A 27,193-nucleotide genomic window follows, 5' to 3' on the forward strand; every position below is an offset into this window, starting at 1 on the left:
ATTTGACTTGTATGTGATCATCTCTTCTTGAAGCCCTCTTTTTCATGGCTTGTATGTCTTGATGAACAGTGTTCTACTTGGATGTTAAGTGTTCCAATGCTTCAAGACTCAGCCCCACACTTTCTTCTCAAATATGAAACAAATTTCAAAAATCTGAATTGTCATCCTCCTGCCTAAAACACCTGAATGGCTTTTCATAATCTTCAGAATAAAATTTTAAGTTCTCAGCAAGGCCTTGAAGTTTAGCCTATTCTGTGCTTGTTGGCCTCTCTTCTAGTTTCATCTTCTGTTGCACTCCTTCATTCTCTGAGCTTCTTCCACACTGGTCTTCACCTGCCTCCTCAACTGTACTCTCTCCCACCTCCCAAGTATTGGGATGCTCCTTCTCTTTGCCTAGTCAACACCTTTGTGCTCAGTTCAAGTGTCATTGTTTTTGGAAAATCTTTCTCTAGGCTCTCTGGCCAGGTCAGAGTCCTGTGCAACAGATTTTCGTATGTGCCCCTCTTTCAGGTGTTAATTGTAATAGGAATTTCACATTCTTTAGAGTGATCCACTAGCCTGGAAGCCCACTGGGATGGCAATTGTGTGTCTTTTGCTCCTGACTATAATGTAGGGTCTAGGACAATGCTTGGTTGGGGGAGGCACTTATTTTATGTAACAAATGGAATAAACAGTTTATTTAACAAAACACCCTATGTTAAACTTAAAGGAAGTGAAAGAGAAGTTCAGTAAGGTTAAGTTAAATTATGTCCAAGGTCATGTAGTTAGTAAGTGGCAGAGTGGGACATAGTCATCTGGTTCCAGTGCCTGTATTCTTAAACTCCCTGATCTGTGCTGCCTCTATACCTGTTAAGTACTTTTTGAAAATAAAGAGAATGGGAAGAAGGGAAGAAGAAGGGTATCTGAGAGACAAAGGGACTCCCCCCTGTCTCCACTCATGGAAATGCAGAGTTGGAGATTAAGAATGAAAGATTAGGAACGCCTGGGTGGCTCAGTTGGTTAAGTATTTAACTCTTGATTTTAGTTTATGTCATAATCTCAGGGTCAAGCATTCAACTCTTAATTTCAGCTCAGTTCATCATCGCAGGGTTGTGAGATTGAGGTCTGCGTCGGGCTCCTAGCTGGGCATGGAGCCTGCTTAAGATTCTTTGTCTCCCTCACCCTCTCTCTCCACCCCCACCCCTTCTTCTTCTTCTCTCTTAAAAAAGAAAAAAGAAAGAAAGATTAGGATGGTGGCTATGCTTATAGTGAGCACAGTATAATTACAGAGTTGTGGAATCACTATGTTGTACATCTGAAGCTAATGTAACATTGTCAACTGTATTTCAGTTAAAACGAAACATTGGAATAGAATAAACAGGTCTAGAGAAAGAAAAAAGAATGAAAGATTACATTCTGCCAAAAGAGCTATACAAATGGCTAATAAGCACATGAAAAGATGCTCAACATCATTAGTCATCAGGAAAATGCAAATGAAAACCAGAATGACACCAGCAATGAACAATCCAAAAAGGAAATTAAGAAAACAATTCTATTTATAGTAGCATTCAAAAGAATAAAATACCTACGAATAAACTTTTTTTTTTTTTTAAGATTTTATTTATTTATTCAACAGAGATAGAGACAGCCAGCGAGAGAGGGAACACAAGCAGGGGGAGTGGGAGAGGAAGAAGCAGGCTCATAGAGGAGGAGCCTGATGTGGGGCTCGATCCCATAACACCGGGATCACGCCCTGAGCCGAAGGCAGACGCTTAACCGCTGTGCCACCCAGGCGCCCCCCTAGGAATAAACTTAACCAAGGAAGTGAAAGATTTGTGCACAGTTGAAAGAAACTAAAGACCTAAATAAATGGAAAGACATACCATATTTGTGGATTGGAAGACTTAATATCTTTAATGTGGCAATATTACCCAAAACAATCTACAGATTCAGTGCAATCTGTATAAAAATTCCAGTGGTCTCTTTTTTGCAGAAATGAAAAAGCTGATCCTCAAATTCATATGGAATTACAACGAGCCCTCCCTGTGCCTCAGTGTGTTCAACTACCTGGAAGCTCTCTGAACCCCATAATTTAGGGGTTTTAATGGAAGCACCATTATGCAGACATCATTGATTAAATCATTAGCCATTGGTGATGGCTAGACCTTCTCCCCTTCTCCATGTGGGGCTGAATGTTCCAAGGCCTGATCTGGCAACCTGGCTCCATCCTGAAGCTATCTAGGGGCACCCAGCCACCAGTCATCTCATTAGCATATGAAATGCACTCTTATCACTGTGGAGATTCCAAGGGTTTTAGGAGCTGTGTGCCAGGAGCTGGGGACAGAGACCAAATACATGCTTCTTAATCTATCACACTCCTCAACAATAAAAAAGGAGCAAACATGCAACAACATGGATGTATCTAAAAAGTTCATTTAAAATGAAAGGAGCTAAGTCAAATAAGTGTGACCATGTAAAAGACTACATATTGTACTAGTCTAGCAATGCAGAGTTTCGAAGAAAGGCAAACTAGGGAGACACAAAGCAGATCAGTGGTTGGCTAGGGCTGGGAGTGGGAGCAGGATTGACTGCAGAAGGGCACAAAGCATTTTGGGGTGATGGGCGCTGTATTATGTTTGCATAATTGTACAGTTTTATTCCAAAGAATCACTAAACTATATTTACCAGTGGGTGAACTTTATAGTTTATAAATTATACCTCAATAAAGCTGTAAATAAACAATAAAGATGATAGCAGGGTGAAAAAATGAGTGTCCTGAAATCTAAGTGGCATCCTGGTCTTTGGATCAAGACAGGACCAACCCCTCTGCCTCTCCAAACTTAATTCTCGTGTCTCCAGGCTGCCTCCCCCCCCCCCCCCCCCCCCACTTACCAGGCAGCTCAGGCACTCCCAGATGAAGTGGGAGCCACCCTGCCCATCCCTGCTCCTCTAACACTCCTCATTCTGTCACTCCTTGCTAACTGCTTCTGCTCCTGAACGGCAGGGATAGTGCCTGCGTTGTTCACCTCTGTATCCCAGCATCTTGCACAGGCCCAGCACACAAGAAATGTCTATAAATGCTTGAATGAAAGAATAAGACAGGGGTTAACACAAGTCTAATTTAAGGAATAGGGTGGCAGTGGACTGTGTCTATAGAAACAGAAAGCTCAGGAGACTAGGTTTCTGACGGCATTTGCTCAGCTGCCCAGGGAGGGGTGAAGCCCCTTTCTTCTGTGCTACCTATCTTCAGAATCAGAGTTTGACAGGGGTGCAAAGGAGGGCCTCTAGCCCTGAGCACAAGAATGCAACTTTATCTAAAGGAACTTCACCTCCTCTTCCCTAGATGACATCCTGCCCTGTTACCGATAGAGTCCTTTTCTGGAGGCCTTTCAGTGGGAATTGTGTCTTGAGGTGGTTGGTGCATCCCACCCCTTCCCAAGGAGTGGCTCTGGACAGCCATGTAACAGGGGCAGGTGTCCCCACATCACACCCTGATTATTCCTCCTTCTTAAACCCAGCTCCCATCTCCTACCTACCTTCCCCCATGTAGCAGAATATCCCTGCATCTTTGCCTTTACCTTAGAAGATCCTTGCCAGTCCTCTGGAGAGCCTCTCTCTGAAGTTTCCACCCTCCTTTCCTGGTCTCCAGGCTCCCCTGGGAAATGGGCTTGTCCTCTAGGTTTCCTTTGTGTGGGGATGGAGAACTGAGCAAAAGGGGCTGAGCCCAGGGTATCTCAGTAGAGTGGAAGAGCTGGAAGTCTGACAGGGAAACCTAGATGGGGCTAATTTGGAACCCTGGGGGCTGGAGAATCAAGTTAATCTACCCACTTAAGCCAACCCTGACTCACAGGGAAGTGACTTCAAAACAGGTTTCATAACCCCACCTGGAGGTTGGCCACATTTCCCCTCCCAGCTCTCTCTTTGGCATCAAGCCACTCACTCTCTGATCTTCCCTTTTCTCATCCCTAACAAGGGGGAGAATGGAGTTTTGATGAAGAATAACAAGACCATCCATGTGTTAAGAGCAAAGAATTTGGAGCTGTAACATCAGGTGTTCATGTTGGCTTTGCTAATTTGCCGCACAAGCATGACAGGTCATTATGTTGTCTCTGGGCTTCAGCTTTCTTTTCTTTTTAATAAGGGGACTAAAGTAGCAAGGTCCCCTTAAAGTACTAAAATTTTGATTCCTTAAGAAGTGAAAGTATGGGGCAACAGAAGAGCTGTATAAACGTCTGACTGTAAGACAAAGGACTAGAGTGTTTAATGACACACTTATCCTGAGAATGGGCTCTGGGCTCCCAGGTACGGCTCTGCCTCCTTCCCACCATCCCCAGGGTTGCTCACTAAGCTAGGGGTCTGTGAAGCCCTGTATTTTACACGGCCTCATCTCATCCATCCAGCACCAGACCAACCCCAAAGTGATATATTTTTTTTTAAATATTTTATTTTTAAAGTAATCTGTAGAGATTACACCTAATGTGGTGCTTTAACTCAACCCAGAGATCAAGAGTCGTATGCTCTACTGACTGAGCCAGTTAGGTGCCCCCAACCCCACAGTGATTTTATCTCTGAGGCATGTGACAGCAGCTCCTCTCTTGGCCCTGCCTTTACTCTCTTCTTTCCAATCTGGGCCCAACTCCCAGGCATAGTCCCCCAGCCCTACTGGCTAACTGGCTAAGGATTTCTCCTGAGCTATAAACCCTGTGGCAGAACTAACTTTTAAATGTTGACCTTTGAGTCAAACCCACATCCTGAGTGAAAACCAAACTTGAGTGAAGAATTAAACCAAAGTTGTGTTTTAAATTCCTTGTGAACCAGTTCGAACCTAATACCATTATCACACTGTTCTATAATGGATGTTTGTGATGATTCTAAACTGTTAAAGATAGTTAAATAATGCTGTTTTACTTCTATATTTCTGAAATTTCATAATTTTCCTTAATGACTAGGTCTTATTATAATACTTCAATGTGTATTTCCTGAGAAAAAGGTTATTCTCTTATATAACCACAGTAATCAAATTCAGGAGACTTAACATTAATACAGTATTTTTATCTATAGTCCACATTCCAATTCCTTTAATTGTTCTGCTGATGACATATTAAGAGCAGGGGCAGATGCCCTAGTCTCAGAAATTCCATTGTGTGTGTACATTCTTCTCTGAAGATGCTGGATCATCTTCTACAGAGTCCAAGGAGGCTCCTTTTATCCATCCTCAGCTGTGATTGTGCTGGGTTGACCAGTGAAAACTTGTATGTGTTGGGGGGAGGATGCTAGATGGGTGCCTTCCAGATGAATCTGAGCTGTTGGTTGTCCCTGAAAGCACAAACGTTGGTGAGGTGAGTCCACCGATCTTGGCAGTACCGGCAACTGTTCAACTGTTCTCTCCCTCCTTGAGCGAGGAATGACCTGCATTTACGTTGGCTTTGTAACCAAATAGACTTGTCTTTGAGTTCTAGATTTTGTCACTTAGTAGCTTATGAACTTGGATGGGCAGATATAAAACAATATCCACCTCATTGTTTTTCTAAGGATTAAATGAGATGATGCTTGTGACACACACAGCACTTGTGTCTGCTATTCAACCAATGTTGGTGATTGTAGTTATTTTACAAATGGGTAGCTCAAAGCCCAGATTGAGACTCTTGGATTCTCCTTGATGTTCAGTCATTCCTACATCCTTTAGTAGTTTGCCCTCTCCATTTCTTGAAACTTTAAGGGTAAGCAAGCTGTTCCAGGCACCTCTTAAAGCTTGTCAGAAATCTTCCCCACCAGAAGCAACAAATCTATTCCACAGCCAGTATCCTTAGCTCTAGCACCACCTCGTGGTTGCCAGCGCACACTCTACCCTGGCTACTTCCAAAGGACCAAGGTTGGTAGTGCAGGACCATAACAACAGCTCCCGTCTTAACCCTTGCAAAGTGCCAGGCATTGTACTAGGCATTTCACATGCTTACTGCATTTAACCCTGAACAATCCTTATGGAGTGGGCATTATTACAGGTAGGGAAATTGCTGTTCAGAGACATTAAATTATTTGCCAGAGTGTCACTGACAGAGCCAAGATTTCTATCCCAGTCCTACGTCAGATTTGCTCACTATGATGCTACCCTGATAGCATTAAAGCTGGAAAGGCTCTTTAGATTCACAGACTTCCTTACCCTGGTGGGAAGACTGAGGGATAGGAACTTACCTGAAATCACAAGGCCAACTCATGCAGAGCCAGAACCAAAGGTGTTTGTCCTAAAGAGGTGACTCTTTGACCTGGGCTCTTAACTAAGCGTAGGATGAGCCTGCCAAGCAATATCAGATTATACCTGAAACAGCATTCCCAGACAGGGTTTAGAGTTGATTATCGGAAAACCCTGGAGGTGAATTGTTTTCATGTGCACCTCTAGTTCCTGTTGTTCAGCCATGTCCTCAGCACTTTTGCATCCAGTGTTTCGATACCCCTTGGCTGGTCATTTCCTATGTCCCTGGAGGCACAGTCCCACCAGGGTAGGACTTGGCAGGTGGGAGTCCCAGCAGGCACTCACTCAAATTGGCAACAAGGGAGAAGCTGGCATGAGGCTTAAATTCCACCTTGGCACTCAGCCCTCAATCCAGTGTGCCTGTCTGGGAGCATCATGGCATGAGAACTGGAGCCAGAGGACAAAAGATGGCAAGTGCTACAGGCCCAGACAAGCAAACAACAGCCCACATACCCAGTACTAGTGTGCTGCCTTCCAACTTTTGACTTCAAACAGCACCTACGGATGCCATTAGGAGGAAAAACTATATACCTCTGCCATGCACAGGCAAGTCAGTCCCTTCCCAGAGGGTGACTGGGTTTCATCAAGGCTATCATCTAAATCTGGCAGCATTACTGGTCAATTTTGTGAAATATATTTCCTTAAATAGGGAGAAAGGAAATAATGCATTACACTTTTGTTTTTTAACTAGGCTCCCTAAAACAAACACCAGATAGGAACTCTAAGCACTTCAATCTTTGGGAAAAACAAATGAAATTCTCTTCTCTTGACCCAACCTGGAAGGCTTGCTTTTGGATGAGGTTATTACTCTCCTACCCAGTATACCAGGTATGGGAGAACAAGGAGGCTTAGTTTCTGCACTTCTGTCTGGACCATTCAAGGTAACCAGAAGTAGAAAGAGGATCAACTGTGGAATTAGACCTGGGGTAAAATCTGGCTTCACCACTTCAGGGCTGTTACTTCAGCTCTTTTGACCTCTTTCATCACTTGTAAAATGGGCACACCATCTACCTCCGTGAAACCTTGAGTTACATGGGACAACACACTTGAAACAGCGTTTTAAAGAAGGGGCAGGTTTCCCTTTTCGTACACATGTGGAATCAGGGAAGCTACAAATTAGTTTCATCCCAGCAAGGTGAACCTCCTTCTTCCGATATTAACTTTGGGATCATGACCTCAGGCATGTTTTGCATATACCTTTCCATAGGCAAATGTAACAAAGAACTAAAATCTAAGGCTTGAAAAGTTATTAGCTATTACTAAACTTAACACACGCCTTGGAGAGCTCACTCATACTATCTCCATGGTTCAGACCTCACCAGGGAACAATCCTAAAGAATCTCAAGCACACAAAGTGTATTCTTAAATATGGTTTAATACTCTTCTCCATTTCTGTACATCACAACACCAAGATTTCGCTGCTTAGGATCTCTCTGTAGAGGCTATAGAGAATGCAAAGGCTACGGTTTTCACCCCCTCTTATTTACGTGTTTGTATGTGTAAGTGTAATACATATCAGTATATATTGATACACACATCAATATATAATGCAATATATATCACCAAAGAGAACACATTGATTAAAGAAATACAAAAATTTGGCATCATTTCCAAACTTAAATAGTAAAAATAAAAACTACAAAAGGAGCTGCATACCCTAAATGTATCATGTGAAACAACAAGCATATTCAAAAATGTAAATTTACATCCAATTTCTCTGGTCTTGTCATATCACATTAGACCCATTTACAATGGCAAAACCCTAAGGTACTGCTGTGAAGAGAGCATGTTTGCTCGCTCTTGGGTGTTCTGCAAACAAACAGCAGAGCCCAAAGCAAAAGCCTGTTCCGGTGAAGCCTCCCACGTTGGTGAATATTAAAGAATTGACTCTTCTCACTGGGGGTTGAGACATTAGGTTATACATTGAAAGACAGTCATTTGGACCTCAGAGTACAGTGTGAGAACCAGAAGCTTTACAGTTAAGACATACTCCCTTCATTCAAGTGAAACAGGATTATTGGAACGATAGGCAGGTCTGCAACCTGGGAACAAGGAGCTGGTTCAGACCAATAAAGCTACGAGTGACTGAGTCAAGTCAGTGAAGAACAGCAGTCAGGCACTAAAGTGTTAAAAGTACCCAATTTGAAAACCAAATGCACCCCACTACCCTATCAGTGTGGGAATGATACCAATTGACTTTTAAAACCTTTGGTCCTTCAAAGTCCATTTGGTATACTTCATTGCTACCACTGGGCACATCCTATACACTTTATTCACTGTCACCACCTCGGGCACGCCATAACCTTGTACATCAGCTGGGGTGGAGTCCCACTTAGAGCCCAGCTGTGAAGCATAAGCTTCAGGTTTTCAGGCCCACTTTTGGATCCACCATATTAAGTCCTTGGTGCCAGAAGCTGTGTCTCATCCCATCCCTTCCCACCCCTGCCCTCCCCACCCCCCTCCCATAATTTCTCATATGAGAGGTGCTTGTAAGTCCCATATTTGAAACAGATGCTCCAACCCCACCAGGAGGTCAGGGGTTTATAATTACATGCACAGTCATACATGTCTTGTCAGTCGTTCCTGTGAAAAACCTTGCAGTTCATTTTTAAAAAATCAAAACATTCACATAATCTCATGCCATCCAACACAAGGAAAACACGACCACCTCCCTTTTACCAAGGACAGACCCAAGCAAAATAAAATATTCTTTAAATTTGTGTCCACTTAAATTGCATGTTTTATTTCTCCCAATCCCAGCAATAGCACAGAAGCCCCATCATATCCATCCCAAACTGGTTTCTAGTAGGCTAAGATTATGGGAACCCTTGTCAATGCAACTGATGCTAAGGGTTCCCAAACCCTGGGCACAAATGCGCCTGCAAAACAGATGGAAGGAAATAGTGCACTTGGCCCAAATGCTTCATATGTCAGTTTGACTTTGCAATGCAGTTTGCATCCTCAAAACTGACAGTCTGGAGGGGGAAGGAGTAGTGTGAGGGAGTTAAGTTGAAATTGCCTCCTATTAGCTCACCCTTTCAACATTAAACAGAGACCAAGAGAGAAATGGTTCCGACATTTCACCGTGTGTATTTCTTCTTATGCAGTCTAAGCTGAGAATGCCATGTAAATGGGTCACTGCGAAATGCAGCAATTTAATTTTTTTCCAATCAAAATAAGAAACAAACCAGTATGATCTCATTTCTATTAACTTTTGAAGGTTTACAGCAGTTAAAGTATTTTGATTCTATGTATGAAGGTTAAAAAAATCATTTTTTTTTTCATAAAATACAAGAGCAACCAATTTCACCATCGAGTAAAAGTAAAAACTGGGATTCTTTTTTAAATTAGTCCAAAGTGGCATTTTAGGAACTTAGTTGTAGGCTGCTGCGCTGACACCATGACAAACCAAAGTGTAGGGTTGGGTCTGGTTTTGTTTCGGTTTTTTCAATATCCAATGCTCATGGATTAAGTTCTGGAAATGTTCCAATTGTAAGGCAGGGATCTGTTTGGATTCCACCACGGGTATGCTCCTTGGGTTGGATGCTGGAGGGTGAGGCACGTTTTGCCGGACCCATGTCGACTACCTAGTAGTCATCAAGGTCAAAAAATTCATCATCACCTCCTTGGTATTCCATTCCCTGGAAATCTACTCGGTACCGCAAGATACCTGGGGAAGCAAATCAAAGAGTAAATCACCTGTGTTTATGGGATGGGGAAGGTTCACTTCAGTAAGGAAAGCCCAATTCCCTTGTAAAATTACAGGAAACAGAGATGGTGATAAAAGATGGTCCTAACCATGGGGTGCCTGGGTGGCACAGTCAGTTGGCCATCTGACTCTTGGTTTCCGCTCGGGTCAGGTTATGATCTCCCGGTGGTGGACTAAGCCCTGTATCAGGTTCCGCACTCAGCAGAGTCTGCGTGGGTTTGTCTCTCCATCTCCCTCTGTCCCTCCCCACCATGCGCACATGCTCTCCTCTCTCAAATGAATAAATCTTTTAAAAAGGGTCCCAACCAAGGAAACCTCCTGCCTTGGTGGATAAGTGCACCATGCCTGAAGTAACTTGACTTTGGGATAGCCAGAAAAGCTTTGGCTTGAGATCCTGGCCTTAGGTTTACTTTCCTTACTTGCTACTCACCTCCAATTCCACCAAATCCTTTCACAAACTGGGATCCTTCTTGTGACTTATCTGTGACAATTTCCAACGTAGCTCCAAATTTTTTATAGTTGTTAGCAAACCATTCCAGCAGGGGCATGCTCTCAATCAGCTCATGTTCTTGTCCTGTCTACAAGGGTGACCATGAGATACAGAAAAAATGGGATCAGGCTATATCAAGGCTTAGTGACCCTATCCTCCCCATCCATCGTCATTCTCATTCTCCCTCTCATTAAGTGGGTGTACAAGTCTCTATATGAATTGTGGTTTCTAGTGATATAATTCTAATAGCGTAGAAATTCTATTTCAAATAATATTCCTCCTCAGGCTCTGGTTCAGTGATGTAATGTCAACACACACTTAGCAGTTTTTCAACTTCTGGTTCCTGTTGTTTCTAAAGTCAGGCTGTTGTAAAGTGTCTCCAGGCAGCACTCATTTAACAACCCAGAAGAGACACATCAGAACTGCTTTAGGAGTAGCCTTGTTAAAAAACAAAAACAAAGTCCTTCAACTCACAATTTGAGGAAGCTACTACCCTTAAGGGTTCTGTGCTGGGCAGGTGACACGTGAAGCTGTGGTGATGCATTTAGACTAAACCTGCAGAAGGTGTTTCAGTGTAAGAGCTGATAAAATGAGCGAAGAATGCACACATTCGCAGTGCAGAAGAGGCACGAGTCAGTCAAATCTCTACTATTTCAAGAATAAGAATGCTTAACTACTTTAAAAATAACGAACCACAGTAACCATGGCATGGCCTCCTTCCTTGGAGTAAGAGTGGTATGTAGCAGATAAGAGGTGATCACCTCCTGCTGCTCCCCCCACCCCTCCACCTGCCAACAGTATGAAACTTGGTTTCCCAAGGCAGATACTCTATGCTACCAGTGCTCTAACATGGATTTATGTTCCCTTGCATGTATCAGCAAATTAGGAAAACAACCACTTACCTCTTTGTCTGTGAAATGAGATTTATCCTTTTCTTGTTCTGGAGTTAGATAGAGAATTTTCTCCTCTGTAGCATTGGGGAAAAAATGTGTTAACCTGGTTCTCACACACTAACAGATAAAAGTCTCATGGGGTAAGTCAGGTTAGGTCAAACGGTTTCTGAATTCCTCCTATCAACCTTCTTTTCATAAACATATTAGTCTGCATGCACTGAGTGTCTACCAGGTACCCTGCTCCTACCATACATAAACATCAAAGACATTCAAGATATAGTTCTTGTCCTCAGGAAATTTAACAGTCTTAAGCAGACATTCATCAGTTCGAGCAGAACAATTTATGCAGAATGAAGCCACCTCCCTCAAATCTCTACCTCAGGTTTCCAGAACAGAGGTCACTAACAAAAAAGCAATCTTATTTTATTTTCTAATTCTCATACCTTCTGTGCCTTGACAATGAAGAACGTATCTCATTATATCCAGATTTTCATAGACTATTAGAATCTCTACAGCTCCCATTTCTAAAGCCTTTAGTGTATCTTCAACTCCAAAACAGTACTTGCCCGTATCCTGGCTGATTTCATCAAAGTATCGTCCTGTGATTAGGAACAGGTCAGTAAGTACACATATTAAAGTTTCCTTTGTAGATAAAGACTTTCTTGCTCAAAACCCGAGAGAGGGGAAAATAATCAACTTAAAAATGATTAAGTGCCAAAAGTCAGTGAAAAATCATACCACTCTAGTTGAGGCTCCAGAATTCCACTCAAGAGGTTAAGGGCTGGGCCAAATACACAGCCATTTGGGAAAGTATGTGTGCTCCATTAAATCAGAAACAAAGCCAAAAAATGGCCAGATTAATCTCTAATTTGGGCTCTCTAGTCACCACTCTATTACAAAGGATAATATGCAAAATAAGATTGAAGTTTGGTTCCTATTGCCAAAGGGTAAAAACAATAGAATATAAGCACATTTATTAGAACTCATAACTAAAGGAAGATTAATAATTCCACTGAGGAAGTGAATACAAATGCCAAATCTTCCTTTTTTACCTTTTCAGCATCTTGTTATATACACAGAATTGTATACACACAATTATACACACAAAAACATTTCACAGAATAAGTAAACTGGATTTCACTGATACCTATTAATTTCTTCTCTTGAATGAATTTCACGTTGGAGAGGACTTCAGTAGATAACTCAATAGCTTGGTTGAATCCATTTTCACCACCATAGGAAATATCAACTAATTTTAAAACTTTTGATTGCAACCTCTGACATACACACACATTAAAAAAAAAAAAGAAGCATCATTAGTATTTCAAAACACCAAGACCACTACTTTTTTTTTTTTAAAGATTTTATTTATTATTTATTTGACAGAGAGCGAGCGAGCGAGAGAACACAAGCAGGGGGAGTGGGAGAGGGAGAAGCAGGCTCCCCGCGGAACATGGTGCCCAAAGCCAGACTTGATTTATCCCAGGACCCCAGGTTCATGACCTGAGCCGAAGGCAGACGCTTAACAACTGAGCCACCCAGGCGCCCCAAGACCACTACTTCTTAATGGCATGCAAAGCTCAGCATTATGAACACTGAAGTCTAAGGGGAAGAATACAGGGAAAGAACCCAATTTATTTACCAGCAGGTCTCAGTGAGCAACACTGTCAAGGGCAAACTTCCCTAGCCAATTACATCACACATTCAATTAGACCCATAAGAGGCCAACTCATTAATCATCAATAAGACTAAGTTTCTTGTTAAGGAAACGGGAGACTGTCAGTCCCTGCCATATAAATTTGTAGGGTACACCACCACCTCTTTGGTTGGGACTTCTACCATAATGCTGTTCCTTCTCCAGGAGAGCATCTTGGGAACAGTGTTATGTCTAAGCCCATGTCACAAACCAAAAGATCTTTCTGGATTAAATGCTTCCAGCTAATCAGCTCTGTCATATTGCTGAGAGTTTCACTACTTTATTAACCTCCAGGAATAAATCAGAAAAAGACCAGAAAAACCAGCCCCTAGTTTCTCTAAAGTCACCCTTCATTTGGAGGCCAATTATGGCAATCCACTAAACCAGGAGCCTCCCACAGGACCAGAACGATTCTATATAAAAATGGTTGGTTTGGGGGGGGCGCCTCAGTCAGTTAAGTGTTGCCTTTGGCTCAGGTCATAATCCCAGGGTCCTGGAATAGAGCCTCACATCGGGCTCCCCGTTCAGTGGGGAGTCTGTTTCTCCCTCTGCCCTTCACCCTGCTCGTGCTTGCTCTCTCTCCCAATAAAACCCTTAGAGGAAAAGAAAAAAAAAAAAAAAGGTTGGTTCTGAAAAAGAAAAAAGACCCAGAAAAGCATGGAGGAATGTTTCTTTCTTTCCTTTTTTTCAAGATTTTATTTGAGAGAGAAAAAGAGAGTGAGTGTGAGAGCAGAGGGAGAAGCAGACTCCCCGCTGAGCAGGGATCTCGATATGGGGCTCGATCCTGGAACTCCGGGATCATGACCTGAGCTGAAAGCAGATGCTTAACTGACTGAGCCACCCAGGCACCCCTGGGGGAATGGTTCTTAAACACCTGGAATTCTACCAGTTCAGAGCTAGGTGGTTTTTTGTTTTTTAGAGCTAGGTTTTTAAACATGAACTGTATCACCTGAAAACCAAAAAAAGATGTGCACGTCCCACTACTCAATGGACCCACTTATTCCCACCTAGCAACTTAACTAACAGAGCACTGACTTCTCACTTACCTGATCAAACATATCAGATTGACTTAGTTCAGTTTTAAAGTCAGCTGATCCAGCTAAAACAAGACCAGCCACATTCACTTTGTCCCCAGAAATAAACAGCTGTACAGCAGTCTCAGCTACTTTCCGAACATAGTTATGTCGCTTTTCCATTCTTAAACGAGCAAAACGCAAGGCTGATTGACCTCCTCTACCTTTGACACAAAACATGGGGGGGAAAGGGCAATCACTAAAAAGTATAAAATAACCTGCTAATTAAAAACTAACCATGCTATTACCCAACAAAAGGACAAAGAGAAAAATCACTATTTCATTAACTAAATGTTTGGCATAAACTGACACACATTTTTAGAGAGTAATTATTAATTATTTTATCAAAAGAAGAGCCACAAGCACCAAGGAGTCATGAGTCATTTAATGATGCCTCTCCCATCCTCTGGATTTATTCCCCTCCATTAAACAGCTGACCCCCCTTAAAAGAAGGGGGGAAAAAGATTTTTTTAAATGTAATCTCTATTCCCAAAGTGGGGCTTGAATTCACAACCCAGAGATCAAGAGTTGCATGTTCCACCAAAGGAGACAGTCAGGCACCCCTACAGTTGACCCTTAAATAATAAAGGTTTGAACTGTGTGGGTCCACTTATATATGAATTTTTTTCGATAAACACAGTACAGTTCTGTAAATGTATTTTCTCTTCCATATGATTTTAATAACATTTTCTTTTCTCTAACTTAAAGAATATAATGCAAAATACAACATAACATAACTGATGTGTTCATCAACTATTTATGTTAATGCTAAGGCTTCCCAGCAACTGGTTATTAGTAGGTAAGTTTTTGGGGAGTCAAACGTTATATGCAGATTTTTCAGTAAAAGTTATGTGCAGCCGAGACAGTACCCCTTAACCCCCATGTTGTTCAAGGGTCAACTGTACTATTTGTTTCCTTATTGCTAGATACAAAGAAAATGGGCTCATGTTCTCTTCCTGTGTTACCATGTTTCTTTGGGAGATCCACAGTGAATTTGTGCAGGACTTCTCTTGTGTTTCCTTGGAGTGTGCCAAAAAGTGCACCACTACCATCTATTACAATGAAGCCAAACTTGCTGTCATCAGAAAGTAGTGCTGTAAGGGCCTGAAAAGCAAACGTAAGTACCACACAATAAATCCCAAAACCTTTCGAGGGTCAAGACAAAATCCAAAAGGACATATACAAGCGCTTTCACCCCATCCAGAATGGTATGAATACTTAGAAAAGCCATTTTATGGAATAATTTAGACTTCACTATGAATATGTAACTCATATACAATTTTGAACCAGATGCAGGGAAAAAAACCAACAATATTGATGTGAAGTCTTTCAACAAACCTGACCTGGACACGTGAATACAAAGCCAACTCATATATAGGGTTCAGATTCATTCTAGTCCCTGATTTGATTTAGTGATGGCAATCCACGGAACATAATGTTCAAATTAAGTCTAACCTCAAAACAAAACAAAAACACCCCCCCACACAAAAACAAAACACCAAACAAAAAAACCTAACCTCCAAAAGTTGACTTTTCTATACAACCACCCGCGCCAAAGGGCAGTATTCATTATAGCGAAGAGTATCTTGCAAATCAACTCTAGAGTAGAGTACATGAGTAAAAAACCCAGAGAAAAAGATATAGTTTTGAAATGTTTCATTTAACTCCTATGGCTTGAGCCTCCTTAATGATACCAGGATATAAAACTCAATCTTATTTTAAAGGTATTATATAGCTAAATGATTCGGTTTTATGGGGGAAACCCCTCCTTCTGGGTTAGCATATAACTATATCCCCATAGTTCTGCCTCCTGAAAGAGCAAATATTTAAACAGTCTGTGAACCCATATAGATGGGTGAATTTTCATGATGGGAGTCTGTGCACCTGGTAAATGACTAATTGCTAGGGGCCAGGCTTTTTTGGAGTTAAGAAATACCCATTCCATTTTAACTAAGGAAGAAAATTTCCTTTAAGAATTGATGAGAAAGCAGATTAATCATTAAGAATCAATCTTTAACCATACCATGTCTGATAATTAGCATTAGGACATGAATGTTACGCACATTACGTCACAATCTGTTAAGCAGCTTGACTGATTTTAGGTTTTCAGTAATTCTGCCCATCAGGGAATACTTATGCCTCATAAGAATGTGTAATTATCCTGATTAAAGAGGACGTAAATTGTGTGGTGCAATATGTCACACTCATATCTAGTTATCAACATATCAATTAAAAGCCAAAGTAAACAAAGCTAGCAAGATTAAACAGTAACTTTGAAGAGTTAAGGTTTAGAAATACCAATGAAGCTAGCTTAATAAGTAAGTTAAAGCTAGATAACACGAGTACCAGGTATTATTTAAATTAACAAGACTCAAAATCTGCTTTCATGAAACTAGATACAGGTAAGTGGGACTGGATAAGAGCCTTCCCAATGAAGCTTTTGCCAGAAAGAGGCTGGCAAGATAGCCAAGAGAACACTCTAAATCATCTATGCAACAAACCAAGATCCAACTGGAATTGGACTTCCTGTCAAGTTAGCAGAAATCATCCACTGTAAACTGTCAGTTCTAATTCCACTGTAGAGGTTTTTCCCTAGGTCAATGAAAAGCAAAAGACTGAACTAGCAGCCAGCTGTGAATTCCTGATTGTTCTACTGTTGACTGATTCAGGTCACTCTAATGAGGCTTCCTTTCCACCCTTAAATTTTATCTTATGGCAGCTCTGTCACTCAAAAGTTTCACGGGGGGGGGGGGGGGAAGCTCTTATAGGCCTCAAGATTTTATAATTTGTGAATTGAGAAACTAAGGGTGCTAGAAATACAGCTAAATATCACGGGTATATAGGGAGAGACGGAGATTAGGTTAGGCAATTACATCTTCACCTCTAACCAGTTCTCCAAACTCAGTTTAGCACTTTCCTCAAACATGCTGAAATGATTATGTCATTGTGTCATGATAAATGTAATGTCTTTTATTTTTTGAAAACAGCCAGCCTTGTGACTTAGAAAACAGTCTGGCAATTCTTCAAAAGGTTAAAGAGTTAGCATAGAAATTCCAATCCTAAGCATATAGCTGCCCCTCCCCCATGAAAACATACGGTCACCCAAAAATCCGTACATGTGTGTTCAGAGCAGCATTATTCCTAATAGCCAAACAGTGGGAACAACACAAATGCCCATCAACTGATGAAGAGATAAAATGCACAAGTATCATTTGGTAATAAAAAGGGATGAAGTACTGATGCTAAGTTAAACCAGTTGCAAAAAGTCACCCACTGTATGAAATGCCCAACATAAGCGAGTCTAGAGACAGTAAAGATCAGTCATAGCCTAGAGAAGAGAGATCTTGGGAGGGGTGGGAATGAGGTGAGGACTGGTAATAACTGCTAATGGGTATGTGGTTTCTTTCTGGAATGATAACAATATTCTGTGCTTGAACTTCTTACCTCTGTATGGAATTTGTTGTCACACAAATACAATGACGTATTAATTGGTTTGAAAGGTTCAAAGTCAATGTTGACTTTCTTTTCCTTTCCTTCTTCTGTTACAATTGTACCACAGTAAACAACCAGGCCATTTGGAGGTACTGCAAAAAACACAATTTCTCTACTTAAATCCACAGCTAATTTTCCTCAATTAACAGAAAATATTCCAGCAGTTTACTGTCCCTGCTCCTTTATTTTTTAATTATTTTTTAAAGGTTTTGTTTTTCAGCAATCTCTATACCCAGCATGGGGCTTGAACTTACAACCTGGAGATCAAGAGTCACATGCTCTACCGACTGAGCCAGCCAGGCGCCCCATGTCCCTGGCTTCTTTAAATCTTAATTTAAATAAAGCAGAAATATTTCTAGATCTCTCCTGCAGAATTCTCTCCCTAATTTTGAAAATTCTTGAGATGTTTTAAAAGGGAGGATTTTTGTCTTTAAGCAACTACTACTTTAAAGAAAAGTACTTTAAAAAGGGGGCGGGTGTTAAATTCCAAGGCCAAACGGACATTGCTGACAGATGTCTGAGAAAAACCATTAGTAACCAAAAGCATCATGGCAGGATCAAAATGGAAAATATAACCAAGATAAAGTACAGGAGGAAAATGATCAAGCTCTAGATTACCTTTGTTATAAAGTTTGAGTCTTTGTTGTACAGATGTAATGGCTCCCAGGACTGAAAGGCGGTTTACTCGTGACTTAATGTTAGATGCAGTTCCAAACTCATCTGCTAACATTTTTGCCACTCGTGAAATCTGGTCTTTGGGAGGAATGATCAATGATATCATGCTTGTGCCATTGCTGTGGAAGAAAGAATAACATTAGAGGTTCAAGTACCATGTATGTAAGTGAAGAGTGAAGAGTTTAAATTCATGCTTATCATTAGTAAACTGAGCTACTGAAATTCCCCTAAAATAGAAACGGGATCACTCCCAAAGTGACCAGTAAGGTAGTAACTTACACCAGTGTAATCAAAGTATGCATGTTAGGAAGAATGTTCAGAATATGGTAGGTACTCAATTCTTTGTTTTTTAATTAAAGGTTTTATCTATCTATCTATCTATCTGGGAGACAGAGAGCACAAACAGGGGGAGAAAGATAAGCCAGTGCCCCACTGAGTGGGGAGCCTGATGCTGGACTCGATCCCAGGACCCTTAGATCATAACCTGAGCCGAAGTCAGACGCTTAACCAACTGAGCCACCCAGGTACCCCAGTACTCAATTAGCTGAATGAATCTTAGCTAAAGAAAAAGACACACTTTAAGGGATGCTCAGGAAACACCTCATTCTTCAAGGGCAAAGAGAGAAACTGTCACAAGGGGGTGACAACAGGCTGGAATTTGACAGAGTCCCCGGCAGATGCCTGGAATCTGGCGGTTCTTTCAGTGGGAGAAGCCATCACAGGATGATGCAACAAGTCTTTTACAAAGTCTAGATGAAATAACAACTGAATATCATCCTGTCCACCTCTTCCCCCTTCAAATTCCAAGCTCACCATGAAAATTTATAATCACTAATTTAGCATCCTAAGTAATCTAATAATGGGAAAGGAGTGTCTTGGAATTCACGCAAATATCCCAATTAGGAAATCACACAGTCACTCTATGTGTATCTCTGAATGTACTTTACATATTAATCACTTTTGATTTTGAAAAGATATATACACACACAGCATACACTGAGGACCTGGTCAATTCTGGGTGTTCAAATTCCAGCTTCAGGAACTAACAACAAGGACCAATTTCTGAACTATGGAGGACACTACTACCAAGGCCTTGCCATATGGGAAGACCCTTTTGAGCAGCCACCAACCTTTACCTAACCTTGATACTGAAGCCAACATCATCCTTTTTAGCTACATTATCTGAAGATACTTATTAGCAGTATCTCATTTCAGTATTTCCAGTTCTACATGAAGGACACACAAAACTACATTATCAAAACATATCAACTCAACACTAATCATTAGGATAATGCAAATCAAAACACAAAACCACTTCACACTCATTAAAATAGTTATGATCAAAAAACAAAGTAACATGCTGGCAAAGATGTGGAGATAGGAGAACCCGATGCCCTGCTGGTGGTAATGTTAAATCACATAGCCATTATGGGTAACAGCATGCCAGTTGTTCACATAATTAAACATAGAATCACCATATGATCTAGCCATTCCACTTCTGGGTCTATCCTCTCCGAAGATACGTGTGCACTAATGCTTATAGCCAGCAATGTTCACAACAGCCAACAGACAGAACTCATATGTCCATCTATCCATCTGATGGATAAATAATAACACAAAAAAGTGCCACAGGGATACAGTGGAATATTATTCAGTCTTAAAGGAAATTCTGACACATGCTACAGTATGTATGAGTCTTGAAAATTTATGCTAAGGGAAATAAGCCAGATACAAAAGGACACATACCGTATGATTCCACTTATATGAGGTGTCTAGAGTAGTCAAATTCACAAAGACAGAAGAGTGGTTGCTGGGGGGGGAGGGGAAATAGGGTGTTGTTTAGTATAGTTTCAGTTTTACAAGATGAGAGTTCTGGAGACTGGTTGCATAACAATGTGAATGTATTTTTAACACTACTAAATTGTACGCTTAAAATGGCTAAGATGGTTAAATTTTATGCTATGTGTACTCTGCCACAATACAGAAGTTAAAAAAAGTTCATTTATGATAAAAAAAATTTAAAGCACACATTTGTCTCCTTAAAATAGCAGTTCTCAACCTTGGATGCATATTAAAATCACAGGGGGAGGGGGTTATCTAGGTGTCCCCTTCTCAAAAAAGGTTCCTGTAAGTTGTATTCCTTAAGATGCTATTCTCATCTGACTCTCTTTCTTAAGTTTAGGAAATGCCAATATAATCAACTGTCAATACCCAAACAGCATGGAAAAGTTACTATTTAAAGTATTAGATTATCAGGATGCCTGGGTGGCTCAGTTGGTTAAGTGTTTGCCTTCAGCTCAGGTCATGATCCGGGGTCCTGCGACCAAGTCCCACATCAGACTCCTTGCTTGGCTTTGCTTAGGGGTGGGTGGGGGGGCAGGGCCTGCTTCTCCCTCTGCCTGCTGCTCCTCCTGATTGTGAGCTCGCTCTGACAAAATAAGTAAATAAAATCTTTAAAATAAAATAATAGATTAAGATCACAGGACTTCATCAAAATTAAAAACTTTTGTGCTTCAAGGACACCATCAAGAAAGTAAAAAGACAACTCACAGAGTGGGAAAAAATATTTGCTAATCATCTAAGGTTCAGTAGTTACCACACGATCCAGCCAGTCCATCCATAGCATACCATCCTAGGTATATGCTCAAGAGAAGTGAAAACATACGTACACACAAAAACTCGTGTTCACTGAGGCATTAGTAACAGCAGTCAAAAAGCAGAAAAAATCATATGTCTAACTAATGAACAAAACAAAATGTTGTATATATTCATATGATGGAATATTATTCAGCAATAAAAAGGAATGGAGTATGGATATTTTACATTATACCAAGTAAATGCAGTCACAAAACCCACATATTTTATGGTTTCATTTATATGAAATGTGCAGAACAGGCAACCTAGAGGCAGAAAAAAGCCTGCCAAGGTAGAATAGGGAGTGACTAGTAATGGGTATGGGGGAGGGAAGAGTCTTTCTGGGTTGATAAAAATGTTCGAAAACTAGATAGTGCTGCTTGCAGAACTCCTGAAAAACCAGTATACTGTGTCCTTTAAAAAGGGGGTAATTAAGAGGGTGCCTGGCTGGCTCAGTCAGAAGAGCATGCAACTCTTGATCTCAGGGTTGTGGGTTCGAGCCCCATGCTGGGTGCAGAGATTACTTAAATAAATTCTTCAAAATAACAGCAGCAAAACCCCAACCCGCCCCCAAATAAGGTGGGGGACGTAATTAGGGGTGCCTGGCTGGCTTAGTAGGTGGAGCATGTGACTCGATCTCAGAGTTTTGAGTTTGGGGTCCATGCCGGACATAGAGCTTACTTTAAAAATAGATAAATAGGGGCTCCTGGGTAGCTCAGTTGGTTAAGCCTCTGCCTTCGTTTGGCTCAGGTCATGATCCCAGAGTCTGGGGATCAAGCCCCACATTGGGTTCCCTGCTCATCAGGGAGTATGCTTCTCCCTCTGACCCTCCCCTCTCTCATGCTCTCTCTCTCTCTCAAACAAAATCTTAAAAAAAAAAAGGGAATAATTTTTACAGTATATAAAACTGTATACCAATAAAGCTGTTACTAAAAAAGAATCTATGGGAAAGACTCAGAACAGGACACTCCTTTTAAAATCTTTGTCTTTTAACCTGACAGCTTACTAGAAAAGCCAAAGGTTTTTCTGAGAAATGTTAATCTGTGTTAACTAAATTAATAAACAATAAATTGCTAATTTTATGCTAAAAAAACTGGATTATCAGTTTTATAAGGAGAATGAATGGCCATATGAACAGAATCAAATCAGTAACACACACATATAGGAAATTAATAACCCCAAATCTAATGGCTGGCCTTTCTTACCATAGCTACAGTATAAATTGAGCCAATTTATATTATATTACATACAGTAAAATTAAGTTTGCAAATTTGTTTTTCCTCAGTATTAGTGGTAAAAAGGGACCTTATTTACACAAGACCCTGCCCTTTGAAAGTTTTCTCTCTAAGCAGACGAGCTGCCTTATCTAGTCCTTCCAACTATCAAAACAGTTAAACTCAGATTATCAGCTTATTTTCTACCTCTGAAACCGGCACTATTTCTGTTGGGGCTTCTGTTCAAAACCCAGAAGGCCAGTTCATAACTTTTGTGATACTCTCCTCGATACAGGTTGATCAATGACAGACAGTACATGGTAAAGTATGCTATATGCTCTGCTGTCACCCCTTGGGTTGGGAAGCAAGTATTCTAGCCAAACCAGAGAATCAGGCCGACTTATAAAGAGCAGCTTCACTTGGCATCACAAACACAATCAAAATGACCACAAAGCAAAGCTGCTTCAAAACAATCCCTTGCTCAGTGCACACAGACACTCATTAAGTCAGGTGTATCACTCTCTAAAATGTTTTTCATTTTAATGTTCACAGTATAACTACAAAAAGGAACTTATCTAAACCAGGACAAGGTGTCTAGAAATAAAAAATTCTACATACTACTCTACCTGTGGCCATGTTCCAGTTTCTGAACTAGACGGAAAAACAATTTCCAAATGAAACAAACTGGTATCTTCTATTAGAAAAAAAGAAAAATGGTCTTTACAGTCAGTGAATTCGCTGGATCCTATTTTTAAGCAACCAACTGTAACAAACTGCTATTCTTCCAATAATTTATCTTGCTAGGCTTCTAAAAAGAAATTTCCAGAGACCCTTTCTCATAATTTTTTATGGAGTTATGTCAAACTCTACAGGTCAAGGAGAAGAGGCGTTTGCTCTGGGAGGGGCTGGAAACATTAGGCAAGTAAATTTAACTTCAAACATGGTCTCTATTGTAGCTGCTACTTACCTGTCTCTACAAAGAGGCTGTCAATTTATGCACATGCACAACATGAAAATACAGAAGATGGGGAAAAAAGAAGACAGATATTTTAATACCGATTTTACTAGCTTGTGCTTGTTTTCAGATTAACAATTCTCAAGAGAACATATTTCTCTACCCAACCCTCTTGGTATCTTTAGGGACCAAAGGAGTTATTTCTCAAAAGGGCTCAGTTTTTAAAAGCTGACGTGCTCTGATTTACAGAGTAGTTTCCTAGGAGATGGAACTAGCAAAGAGGCAATCAGGAGGGAATGGAATAAGAAGGGGCTCCAAGGATAGCAGGGGTGAAGCTCACTAGCTTGGGAAGCAAACAGGCACCAAACCCCAAAGGATGGAAAGTTTGAGGTTAAAGAGGAAGTTGGGACAATTTCACTGAGTGAACCCAAAATGCCTGAAGGAAATCCTTAAAGCAAGATAATCATGCAGAGGACAAAGCAATGACCTTAAGATAAGCAGCTACTTACTTTCCACTGCAGATAGGTTAAGCAGATAAGCATTCATTAAGCAACTTTGCTGCACAGCATCACAGCTGGACAACCAACCTTACACTTACATCCATGTAACGTTCTAGAGAGCATATAGCGAAGACACCTAAGAATATAATCTTGCTATAGGTTTCTACATAAGTAATTCAGAAATGTAGGCTTGCCAAAAAAAAAGTGGTAAATTGCTAAATCTGAAACACTACTTGAAAGTTAGTTTTGGCCTCTTACTCCTTTTGAATTTTGATTAATGCTCAAAAAAGCACCTTCCACTAGTTTCCCTTTATGCATTTTTTCTATTCCATGTGGGATGGTGGTGATGGACACACCTTACGTTTTTAAATTCATCTTTATTAAGTGGACAGCCTCTACCAGACATTTAAAGGCTACTTTATAATACCTGATTTTATGTGTTGTGTTTGTGTATGTTGGGTTTAACAGAAGCAGATTAAAGTTTTTCCAGGAAAGTTTCCAAACAAAATAAACACTGATTTACCCCCAAGGCAAGCCAATCAAGGTTGTTAGACCAGTTTGTGTAAACAACAAAATAAAATCAAGGAAGCTGAATATTTCATTTTAAGGTAACCCAAACAACCCACAGGGAAGAAATAAAGTAAAGCTTTCACCAAGGAGTTGCTGGACACATAATGCAAACTACATCCTTTTAAAATTTTAACATTTTTCATCTACTGTTGTGCTTTGTCACTATATCCTTTTTCCAAAATCAAAAGGCTCTCATTCAAGAGTCAGTGAATTATGAGGTACAGCAATGATTCACATGCAGGTTGTAAAAACTGGGCAAAGCAAGACAAAGCATACAACAATGTGGCATATAAGGCTTCCCAGGGCCTTGCCCTTGGATTCCTTCTCTCACCATATTTGGGGCACTTTCCCTTATCACACAAGGGTTCATCAGTGCCTCCAGAGGACTAACTTCTGAACAACAAAATAACTGCGAGACAGAAGGAAGTAATTGTAAATAGACTAAATGCAGACAGTAAATAAAACTAGACAAAACTCAGGAAGGAAGAGAATTTAAAGAGCTGACAGCTTTGCCTTCCTTCAGTCTCAAATAAACCTTTGAAGAAAAGTGTCTCTCCCTAACAGGGGAGGTTACGGTAGTGCCACCAGTTATTCATCCAAGGTTTCATGAACCCTGAGCATTATGGACAGGGAAACATGTATAAGGTCACCTGAAGTGCCAGGACTGAAATGCCTGTAAGGCAAAAAATGCAAGGTAACCAGAGAAAAGCCTGGACTATGGGGTATGTGTAACTTTAGGTCTCATACAGCTGCACCCTTTGGATTCAATGTGCCTTCTGATGAATGGCAGGCAAAGAAAATCTAGGCATTCTTTGACTTGTAAAGATTTTATCAAGGTTCATCAGCAATAACGCTCAAGAACACTTTTGAAAACTAGCTGGAAAAAAAAAAAAAAAAAAACGACAACGACTATTTGCATGAGAACCCTGAATCCTTGAGAGAACTTTCTAAAAGAGCAAAACAAAAAAATTAAATGCTCATATATAAAAAGATCTCTCCTTCCTCTATTCTGATTCAATCGCTCTTGAATAGGGACAGTGAGGGTAGTGGTGATTATAAGAGGGAGCCTCAAGTTTCAGAAAGACTGATTCAAATACAATTATATCAATTCTGATGTGCAACTAGGGCTGAGAATCACTGGGTCTGGCTTGCTTTCTGAGACTTTAAGCAGGCTCTCTTGGCCAGCTGGAGCCAGAGATTCCATGAGCTCATCCCCACCTAGAGAAGACAAACTCAGAGCCCACCTGCTGGAGGTAAGCTGCTGTCATTTACCCTAGCAGCAATACAACCACAATTAACTGTCCAACTTTTCCCAGACAGAACACCCACTGTGCACCAAATGCCTGCCACCCATCTCATCACCCCTACTTAAGAGAATTACTTTCAGTGTAGGACCAGGAAGTAGACTGCCTACTATATGCTATACTCTTTGCTGGGATTTAGAGGGTATGCTCCCCAAGGAGCTTTCGTCCCAGTATTTGATGACTGGGGTTGTGCCTAGGATATGGGTGGCCAAGGATTCCCACCATCCCCCTTTCAAGCTCAAAAAGCTCAACTTAAAGCTCAGTCAAGTCATTTCTGGGAATTGCTAAGCTAGCCACATTGTATGGATCGCCAGCTGTAAATCAACTAGTTCCTCTCCAATTTCTACTGCCTTTGTCTATATATATATTTTAAAGATTTTATTTATTTACATGAAGGGAGGGAGAGGGAAAGAGTGCCAGCACGCACGCATGAGCAGAGGGAGGAGCAGAGGGAGATGAGAGGGAAAAGTAGACTCCCCACTAAGTACAGAGATCATGACCTGAGCATAAGTCCAATGCCTGAAAAACTGAGCCACCCAGGCACCTCTGTCCATATTTTTTAATTCACCATGGGCTTTCTATTTTTCTTTTACCAAACATGCAAAACTAAGTTTAAAGTTTGAGACTATAGCAATCTTTTTGATATGGGTTTAATATGGCAACAGTGTAGGAGGTTGGTTAGGAGCACAGATTTTTATTTTTTTAAATAAGATTTTTTTAAAGTAATCTCTACAGCCAACGTGGGGCTTGAACCCTAGATCCCGACATCAAGAGTCACATGCTCTTCTGACTGAGCCATCCAGACACCCCAGGAGCACAGATTTATACAACACATTTGGGTTCATGTCATGTCTTATCTTCATAACCTACAGCAACTTACATAAATAAATCTCTTTGGGCTTCAGTTTCTATTTACTTCACAAGGTCATGAGGATTCTGTAATATATGTCAAATGCCTAGCATAGATAGCAAATATTAAGGGCTCACTAAAAGGTAACAAGATGGAACTCTAGCTCCTTGTACCTTACCCCTCTGCTCTTTAATAGCATAGTCAGAGAGAATTAACATCACAGCACAGCTAGAAGGAGGGGAGAAGCACTTTAGATGGTGGTAAGTCTTATTAGAATCTAAGTCCAGAGATAAAAGGTGACTTTCTGGTAGATGGTAATAATTACCTTTCTTGGATTACAAATCTTACAAAATCTTCCAATAGAGAACAAATGAACCAAACCAAAAAATGCAGTTCAAAATAGTATGGCCAGAACACTAGAAATGGTTTTGTTATTTATCATAAGGGAGAAATACAGAAATCCATTCCCCTCTGAAACTTTAAAAACTTTTATTACATAAAAGATTAAGTAGCTTCATCTTACAGCTGTGGCATGGGAGTCAGTCACTACTTCTGTCTAGTTATCAATCACTTCAAAGATCTGACCCCCTTTTTTCTTCCACCAAGTACTGAAAACTGAAATAACACACTGCTAACACTAGGTCTACATAAAAGCTTCTCAAGGGCACAAATCATTTTAGCACATGAATTTGATGAATAAACAAATGGTTAATTCCTAACATCAGAAATAAGATCTTCTCTATATACTTTCTTCTATGCCAACACCAGAGATTTATTCTAAACTACCATATAAAATACCAGTTATAAACTTGCTAGTTTTGGACAGGAACAGTTGCCTAGAAATGACTTGACTGACCCAGCTTTACCTTTGCCAAAACCCCCAAACCATAGTCTTTAATATAACAAAGT

General features: G+C 40.6%; 1 protein-coding gene and 1 long non-coding RNA gene across 2 annotated transcripts in view; one reads left to right on the forward strand and one right to left on the reverse strand.

The window, feature by feature from the left end:
- The window catches only part of LOC123001520 (uncharacterized), a 38,512-nt gene that overhangs the window by 3,074 nt on the left and 8,245 nt on the right, over positions 1 to 27,193 (forward strand). The gene's annotated exons all lie outside the window — the stretch shown is intronic.
- Positions 7,587 to 27,193, reverse strand: part of ETF1 (eukaryotic translation termination factor 1) — a 29,206-nt gene continuing 9,599 nt past the window's right edge. Inside the window, exons 3-11 of the mRNA XM_026508083.4 lie at positions 18,201 to 18,376; positions 17,535 to 17,674; positions 15,056 to 15,194; positions 14,064 to 14,254; positions 12,469 to 12,598; positions 11,765 to 11,920; positions 11,331 to 11,395; positions 10,369 to 10,516; positions 7,587 to 9,899 (exon numbers count right to left, since the gene is read on the reverse strand). Of these exons, the coding sequence (XP_026363868.1) occupies positions 9,817 to 9,899; positions 10,369 to 10,516; positions 11,331 to 11,395; positions 11,765 to 11,920; positions 12,469 to 12,598; positions 14,064 to 14,254; positions 15,056 to 15,194; positions 17,535 to 17,674; positions 18,201 to 18,376 (1,228 nt within the window). The 3' untranslated portion in view covers positions 7,587 to 9,816. The remainder of the gene's footprint in view (positions 9,900 to 10,368; positions 10,517 to 11,330; positions 11,396 to 11,764; positions 11,921 to 12,468; positions 12,599 to 14,063; positions 14,255 to 15,055; positions 15,195 to 17,534; positions 17,675 to 18,200; positions 18,377 to 27,193) is intronic.

This window comes from Ursus arctos, unplaced genomic scaffold (assembly GCF_023065955.2).
Source record: "Ursus arctos isolate Adak ecotype North America unplaced genomic scaffold, UrsArc2.0 scaffold_5, whole genome shotgun sequence".
Lineage (NCBI taxonomy): Eukaryota > Metazoa > Chordata > Mammalia > Carnivora > Ursidae > Ursus > Ursus arctos.